This window comes from Elephantulus edwardii, unplaced genomic scaffold, assembly GCF_000299155.1.
Source record: "Elephantulus edwardii isolate Elephantulus edwardi_28Jun2011 unplaced genomic scaffold, EleEdw1.0 scaffold00024, whole genome shotgun sequence".
NCBI classification, from domain to species: domain Eukaryota; kingdom Metazoa; phylum Chordata; class Mammalia; order Macroscelidea; family Macroscelididae; genus Elephantulus; species Elephantulus edwardii.
Window position 1 is genome coordinate 22,858,988 of NW_006399774.1, and position 9,123 is coordinate 22,868,110.

The following is a 9,123-nucleotide window of genomic DNA, read 5'->3' on the forward strand; positions in this document are numbered from 1 at the left end:
TGGTACATTCAATACTCTTCTCCAGCACCACAGCTAAAAGGCGTCAATTCTCCCAAGGACTCAACAACAACAAAAAATCTGTTAGAGTTAGTAGACCAGTTTAGTAGAGTGGCAGGATAAAAAAATCAATACCCAAAAACCAGTGGGATTCCTCTACACTAACAAAGAGAACTCAGAGAAGGAAACCATGAAAGCAATACTATTTACAATACCCAGCCACAAACTGAGATACTTGGGAGTGAACCTAACTAAAGACAAAAAACCTATACAAAGACAACTACAGAACATTTCTACAAGACACAATAAAAAGCTTAAATGGAAAAAATATGTCCTGTTCATGGATTGAAAAACTCCATATAGCGAAAATGACAATCTGACCAAAAGCATTCTACATGTTCAATGCAATCCTAATAAAGACACAAAATTCATTTTTCAAGCAGTTAAAAAATGCTATTTTCAAGTTTATTTGGAGAGGAAAGAGACCTCAAATTATCAAAGTAATTCTGAAAAACAAAAATGAAGTGGGAGGCATAGCACTCACTGACCTCAAAACCTATTACACAGCAGTAGTAACCAAAACAGCATGATACTTGTAAAATGGCACTGGTAAAATGACAGGCACATAAACCAATGGATCAGAATCAAGAACCCAGAAATTAACCCATCTGTTTATGGTTAACTGATATTCAACAAGGAAAGAAAACCTATCAAATGGGGAAGTGACAACTCTTCAATAAATGGTCCTGGCATAACTAGACTTCCATCTGCAGAAAGCTGAAGCAGGATCCACGTCTCACACCACACACTAAAATCAACTCAAGGAGAATCAGAGACCTGGGAGCAAAGCCCAAAACCATACAGTTTCATGAGAGACAGACTGGGACTAAGGTTAGGCTGACAAATACAGCTAGAAATGCAAATCTGGAGATGATAAAATTGATGAATGAGACCTTCGAAAGATTAAATCCCTGAGTACATAAAAAACTTTTTCCAGTAGGGTGGAAAGAAAACCTACTGACTTTGAAAAAGAAATCGACAATATTATCTTAGACAAGGGTCTCATATCACACGTTTACAGACTACTGCTGGGCTTCCACAAGAAAAACACCAATAACCCAATTACAAGATGAGCAAAAGACATGGAAAAACTTTTCATAGAGGAAGAGATTCAGATGACCAACAGACACATGAATAAATTCTCAAAATCACTGGCAATAAGAGAGATGCAAATCAAAACCACAATGAGATACCATCTCAGCTCAGTAGCAGTAGCAAAGTTTAGCAGGGCAGCAAGCAATAAATATTGGAGAGTTTGGAACTTGAATACACTGTTGGTGGGATGGTACAATCACTCTGGAAGGCAGTTTGGTATACAAACTCCATACTCCATTACTAGGAATATACCCCAAGGGAATTAGAACTGAGACACAAATGGTAGATTTGTAAACCAGAGGTTTGTTTATAGCAGTGTTATTCATCCTCACAACATGGAAACAGTCCAAATATACAAACACAACCAAACGGATTGAGAAATTGTGGTACATTTACTCAATGAAATACTACGCAGCACTCAGGTGAGGGAGGCTGAATATAAAATTTAATAATAGTAGACCAGGTGCTGTGTCGAGAAATGAGGGAGGCTTAATACAAGCTGAAGGTCACCTTGCGACACTAGGGCGTTCCCTGGGAGTCAACATTGTTCTTAGTTTTTATCAAATGAATCCCTCCCTCTTGAGATTAACATAAAGGGGAACTTGGCCTTATCTGTAAAAGATTTCACCATTATCCTTTGTTTTGTACTTCCTTGTTTTTCTGTATAAATACTCAGAGAGGCAAGGCTCGGTGCCTTCAGTCATGGGAACTGTTGGCCCCCTGTTTTTCACACTCTGTTCTATATCATTCCTGGCTGTTTGTCTCTTTATTATAAATTTATCCTATTCTTTGGGACCCTCGGTCTGCAACACTCAGGGGCAATGATTTTGAAAAATACAACATAATTTGGGAGAGAATGGAGAGAAGTAAGTTGAATGAACACAGTCTCATAAGGACAAATATTGCATGAGAGCATTATTGTAAAATAGAAAAATAACTAGTCCAACAGGTACGGGAATCCAAGGGGGGTAGGAGGGTCCAGAGAGATGAGCATCACAGAATGTAGGGGCAAAATTACAGGGTTGCACAATTCAGCGGGTAGAGGGAGAGGGTAAAGGAAACGGGAAAGATCCAGTGAGGACCTGAAAAGACAGTGATTGTGGGCATAGTCCAATGGTGATCAATTTTAGAAAACCTAATTAATGGGAATGCTTGTATGAAGCAGAATGGGAATGAAGAATAGTGTGAAACAGTGTATACAAGCTTTGTAAGCAAATCAATAAAAAATAAAAATTTTGAAACCAACCAAAGCCAAACCAAAAGCCCTGTAGTATGAGCCCATCCTTATCACCCTCCGGGGAGATTGCCGGATGGTCAAGCAATATAGACTGTGGGGTGGACATGATGAAATAGGACAGTACGTGCCCTAGCTGGAGCAAGCTGGCACAATCCGGGCTACACAAGCCCATATAACCCCCCATGTGAAGAAACTGGATGGAGTGCTTGGAGCTTGACTGCTGACTGTCCTCTCCAGTGGATTTAAAGGATCGACTGACTGTGTGAGGGATGACAACAGACCTCCACTGTCCCATAATATGCCGTGGACTGGTGATACAAGATGTGGCATTATGATCCTGTCCTCCTCATGTGACACTGGTTTATTATACTGATGACACTATGCTAACCTCTGATTTTCAGATTCTTCTGGAAGCAAATGCTTCCAGTTTGAAGCAAGCACTGGAAACATGCATCCAGATAGACAGGCTTTGGCCATTCTGAATCATATACTATGCTGGGGATGAAAAACAGAGGAAGAATGGCGTTGCATTCATAGTTAAAAAGGCAATTTCAAGTTCTATCCTGAAGTACAATGTTGTGAATGATAGGATATTATCTATATGCATAAAAGGAAGATCTATAATTATGACTATTATTCAAATATACACACCAACAGCTAAAGCCAAAGAGGAAGAAACTGGAAATTTTTATCAAATTTTTCAGTCCAAAATTGTCCAAACATTCATTCAAGATGCGTTAGTGATGACTAGTGACTGGAATGCAAAAGTTGGAAACAATGAAGACGGAAGAGTGATGGGAAAGTATGGACTTGTTGACGGAAATGAGGCCAGAAATAGAATGATCAAATTTTTTTAAGTTCAACGATTTGTTCATCATAAGTACTTTTTAAAAAACCACAAATGACAGCTTTCCACATGGACCTCATGTGATGGGTTGCACAGGAATCAGATTGACTCCATCTGTGGCGGGAATCATTGGAGACGCTCAGTATCAGCGGTCAAAAGTAGGGCGGGTGCTGACTGTGGCAAAGACGACGTGCATGTCCACACGGAGGGCAAAGAAAGTGAAAACAAGTCCATAAACCAAAATATGACCTTCAGTGTACTCACCTAAAGTTTTTTATTATTAGTTTTAATGAAAGTTTACAGAGATGTTGGATTTTCATTCATTCATTGTTGCACTTTTCTCCCTGCCCACTTCTCCCCTCCATCCCCCAGTTCCCTATTCTCTTTGAAAAGTTAAAGAAAAATTACTTCATTGTTATACAATTGCTCCCCCCCAAGTTCACTCCACTCTATGCAGCCTTCGTTCTGGAATCCTGTCATGACAATAATACCTGTTCTTTCCCTTGTCTGTTTAAATGCAGTATACATTATTTATCCCATCTTTCTCAGTCTTTCCCCAAACCCTGTGTCAGTCCTGTTTTACAACTATCTCACCCAAATTTAAAAACCATCTTAGGAACAACAGGTGTGAGGCATTGAACATCGATGACTGAAGACTAGATCAAATTATGGGGTAACATCAAGGATATCCACCAAGAAGAAAGCAAAAGATCACTATAAAGACAGAAGAGAAAGAAAAAACCAAAACGGATGTCAGAAGAGACTCTGGAAACTGCATCGAGAAGCCAAAACGAAGGGAAAACACGCTGAAGTGAAAGAACTGAAGAGAAGATTTCAAAGGGCAGCTCAGGAAGACAAAGTAAACCATTATAATGGACTGTGTGGACACCTAGAAATTGGAGCAAAATAAAATATTTTTCAACATTTCTGAAATTGAAGGAACTGAAAACTTCAAGCCTTGAGTTGCAATGCTTAGAGATGGCATGGGTAAGATCTTAATGATCCAGGAAACATCAAAAGATCATAGAGAGAACACAGAGTCACTTTATAAAAAGAATTGGCAGAATTTAAAGATTTCAAGACATATAATATGATAAAGAGCCAATGGTAATGAAGGAAGAAGTTCAAGCTGCACTAAAAGTATTGGCAAAAAATAAGGCCCCGGAAATCAACGGGACATCTAGTGACATGAACTGTCAAAAGAACAAACAAGTATGTCTCAGAGAAGGTGCAGCCAGAGTGCTCCTTGGAGGCAAAGATGATAAAGCTTAGCTTCACATACTTTGGGCATGTTGCTAGGAGGGGCTATTCCTTGGAGAGGGACGTGATGCTCGGAAAGGTGGAGGGTCAGCGAAGGAGAGGAAGACCCTCAACCAGGAGGACTGACAAGCTGACTGCTGCAATGGGCTCTAATGTGTCAGAAAGTGGAGGGTGGCGCACTATAGGACAGGGTTCAGGTCTGTTGATGGCGCATAACAACAACAATGACAACAATAGCATAGAGCAGAAGTCCTTCCCTTTACTATTGGACAGAGAAGAACTCATCACTCCTACGATAGGATGGAACAGAACCCATAACCCAGCAACAGCACAGAGCAGCCCAGCCCAGTGTGCACAGTGGGTGCGCGTTGGTCTGCTGAAGGTTGGTGCTTTGAATCTCTCTGAGGAGAAAGATTAGCCATTTCTTCTAGTAAAGTCTCATCACAAAAGGACAAATGCTGTTTAAACAACCATTATACAAACAGAAGTGGTCATGGGGTTGGGTGTGATGGGGAAACAGGCCAATAAGGGATATATAATTCTTGTGTCAGAATAGGTGAAAGGAAGGTCCATCTGACATGAATCAGACTTTATGTATCAATGGTTTAATTAGAGTGGGGATGAAAGAGAAGAAAAAATATCAACAGAGAAGAGGAGTGATGGGGAGCTGTATACTGTAAGAGGGTATATAGCCTTATATAGGCATGTACAGATATATATGATAAGGGTGTGCATAGACATTGCAATACATGAATTGCATCAATCCATGGTAACAAATGCCTATGATTAACTGGTGTGATAAAACCAATGTGGTTTGTAAACTCAGTCAAATGAAATAGATGTTTCAATAAGAAAGACTGGCAGCCCTGCAAGCCTAGGAGGGTGCCTGTCAGCGCCTGCGTGGCTGGGATTGGATGGAGAGGATCCTCCCAGCAGAGCCGTGAGCTGTCCTCCCCAACGGCACCTGGTGGCTGGAACCCTGGCCATCACCTCAGGTTAGCAGTGGCCTTTCTGCAGCTGAGCACTTTGTTTTCTGTTGTGGTCCTGGACCAGAAGCCAGGTGGGAAGCAGGCTGCACCAGGGGATGACGGGTTCCGTCCCTGCTCGCTGCCTGCTGGTACCCAGGGACTTGGCCTCACAGGCTGGATGGAAGTGGCCCAGGCTCCTCAGGAATTCTGCCTACATTCCAGGTTTAATGAAAACACCCAGCTTCATTAAAGTGGATTCCACTGCCCTGTAATCCCAGGGCCAGGAGGACAAGTCCTCCCTTGTCAACTCAGGACAGGCCTCCTCCCCCACAAAATGTCCCCAAAAGTCACCACCTGCTCCTCCTGGAGGGCCAAAGGTCAGCACCCAGGACCGTCCCTGGCCCTCCTCAAGTCCTGTGGTCAACAGAAAGGACCCTGGTACGCTTTGAGACCCAAGGTACGAAAATGTGGGGCAAGTATCAGAGCTGTTGTTGTGAGGGGTCATTAAGTTGACTGACCAGCAGGTCTGCACCCTGCCCTGTACTGGTCCATCCTCACAGTCTCCCGCATGCTCAAGTCCACCGTCCCCGTCACTGCACCAATCCATCTTGTCCAGGGTCATCTTCTCAGTGGACTTCAGCTCTCCCAGGATCAAGTCTTGTCCCAAGGACTGACCTTTTTTGACAATATGCTGAAGTGTGAGAAACCAGGTGTTACCTCCTGCTTCTAAGGAGTGTCCTGGTCACACTTCCTCCAGAACACACTTGCTTGCCCTTATGGCAGTCCCTGGACTCGTCAGTACTGTCCACCACCACCACCGATCAAAGGGATAGGTTCCGACATCATCCTTTTTTATTGTTCAACACTCAGAGGCATAGAAAGTAACTGAATGACCATGGCTTGATTAAAGCTCACCTTACTCTTTAAACTGATGTCTTTGCTCTTCAAGATGTTAGTGACCTTTGGAGAGGTCCTTGACAGCACATTTTCCTGATGCAACACATCTTTTGATCTCTTGACTTTTGCTACTTGTGAGTGCTGACTGTGGATTCAAGTACACTGAAATCTTTGGTAATTTCTATCTTTTCTCATGATTTGGTGAGAGTCTCTGTATAATCCATATTAAAGGCTTTAGTATTTGACCTTCTGTAAGTGCTTCATATGTAAGTGTGAACTATCTGTGACTTTCCAGGTGATGGGCAGCTTGCTACTCATGTAAATAGGGTACCAAGAGTCCTTGTGCGGTGACAGTATACAAATAATGTGCACGGGATGCTAACATGGGCATCCGTCAGCTCTGCAATCCAGCAGGGCTACAATGAGCCCCTGGAGAGAGGGAAAGGGTCAGCACACTGTCACCAAGAAAGAAGGTGCACCCCCCCGACAATGTTGGGGCCTCATATCAAACGCTTACAGAATCCTACAGGGCCTCCACAAGGAAAAGACTGACAACCCAATTACAGAAAGGACAAAAGATATGGAAAGACTTTTCACAGGGGAAGATACTCAAATGACAAACAGACACATGAAGAAATGCTTAAAATCACTGGCAGTAAGAGATACAAATCAAAATGACAATGAGATACTATCTTACTCCAGATGCAGTGGCAAAGTTTAACAGAACAGCAAGTAGTAAATGTTGGAGAGGATGTGGCAAGGTAGGAATCCTTTTACACTGTTGATGGGATTGTAAAATGGTACAACCCTCTGGAAGGCAATTTGGGGTTTCTTCAAAAAGCTGAACAAAGGAATTCCAAATGACTCAGCTATTCCACTGCTTGGAATATACCTCAAGGAAAAGAGAACTGAGACACAAACAGAGACCTGTATAGCAGGGATTTGTTCATAGCAGCAATAGTCACAATAGTAAGAATGTGCAAACATCCCAGTGTCTACCAACAAACAAATGGATTGAGATATTTTGGTCCATTCACATGATAGAACACTATGCGGCCCTCAGGAGCAATGATTTTGTGAAATATTATATAACATGGGAGAGAACATTATGCTGAGTGAAATAACACAGTCTCATAAGGACAAATACTGCGTAAGACCATTATTGTAAAAACAGAAGGATAACTAGTAAGATGTGTATAAACATCCAAAGGGGGAAGGGGGAGGGAGGAGGAAACAGGGGGGATAAACCTGGGAAGGGTGGGAAATGCCTACGGGGGAAAAAGAGAATTATTTTTCAAAAAGAGTTTTAAAAAAATGAACAAACTATGCATGAATAATTGGATAAATAAGCAAATTGCTTTTTAAACTTTCATGCAAAATACAAAAAAGAAAGAAAGGCAGGTGTGCAGCAGAACCCATCCTTCAGACCCAGGAGTCCTATGTTGAGACTCCAGCCCAGAACGTGGAGAGCCGGGCATCCAAGAGTGAGGTGCTGTGGCAGAGCATGGGCAGCTGCAGGGCAGAGAGGCCACAGAACGTGCCAGCCGAGGGCCTCAGGTCTGGCTGGGCTTGTTAGGGTGTGGGTACTCCTGGGGCAAGTAAAATGGCAGAGATGGGGGAGGCGTGGAGTACAGGCTGCAGGCGGCAGAGGCCAGGGCTGCGTGGCAGAGAGTGGAGAGAGGCCTGTCTGTGGGCAGAGCTGAGAGGAGGCTGCACTGACTGGACACCTGATGCCCGAGTTGTTCTCGGTCTTCACCGTGATCTGTCCTCTCTCTCATTGCACTGAGTCGGAGCTGACCCCTCAGTGGGTTTGCAGAAGCTGTAAGTTGATAGGACATTGCCATTCTCTCCCCTGTGAAGCCGATGGTGGACTTGAACACCAGAAAGGCACCACAGCACAGCTCCCTACACGCTGTGCCAGCAGAGCGCCCCTGTGACCTGATTCCCCTGATAAAGCGGAGTCAAGTCTGTGAGTGGCCTTTGCAGTGGGTTATGGAAGCCGGTAGAGGAGGAGGGTGCTGAGGGGGCGGGGGGTTGCTGGTACCAGCACCGGAAGAAGGACGGAGAGGGGGCCCCTGCCCACTATCCACCATGGCTGATGCTGAAGATGAAGTGAGGGGGCCAGACGCCAGCGTCCTCGGCGCCGCTCACTGTCAGTGTGTGAGCACGCCCAGGTGTGCACGTGTCTCTGTATTCACACGCGCACACTCACTGCACGTCCCACCACACACCTCTGGCGTGTCAGCACACAGCGGATGGAGGCGGGCAGTTGGTGGTCCGTGGCTCTCCCAGCCTCACGGTCCCCACACGTCCGGGCAGTGTGGACACTGGGGAGATTACTTACTTCTTACCACACTGAGGCCGAAGATGTGGGCTTCTCGGATACTCCTCATGTCACACACTTGCTGGAAGAGCTCCCGGCCTGTAGCCTTTACCTGCAGGAGGGCGGGGAGGGTGGCCAGTGGTGTGACCGCTTTGGTGCACCTCTCTGCCCATAGGGTGCCCTCCCGCCTGGCCCCCCTGTGGGCAGGCTGCCAAGACCGAGGCACCAGAGCCACCAGCTCCCTGCGAAAGCCTCAGGCATCGTCCCCAACTCCAGCTAGGTCAGAGGGCTGGGCTGTGGTCAGTGAGGATGGGTTATGGGTCAAGGGGTCAGGCTTTGGTCAATGTGGCTGGGCTGTGGGTCAGGGGTCAGGCTGTGGTCAGTGTGGCTGGGCTGTGGGTCAGGGGTCAGGCTGTGGTCAGTGTGGCTGGGCTGTGGG

General features: G+C 44.9%; 1 protein-coding gene across 1 annotated transcript in view; it reads right to left on the minus strand.

The window, feature by feature from the left end:
- Positions 1–9,123, minus strand: part of FRMD1 (FERM domain containing 1) — a 30,952-nt gene that overhangs the window by 19,725 nt on the left and 2,104 nt on the right. Inside the window, exon 2 of the mRNA XM_006882836.1 lies at positions 8,706–8,796. Coding sequence (XP_006882898.1) covers positions 8,706–8,796 — 91 coding nt within the window. The remainder of the gene's footprint in view (positions 1–8,705; positions 8,797–9,123) is intronic.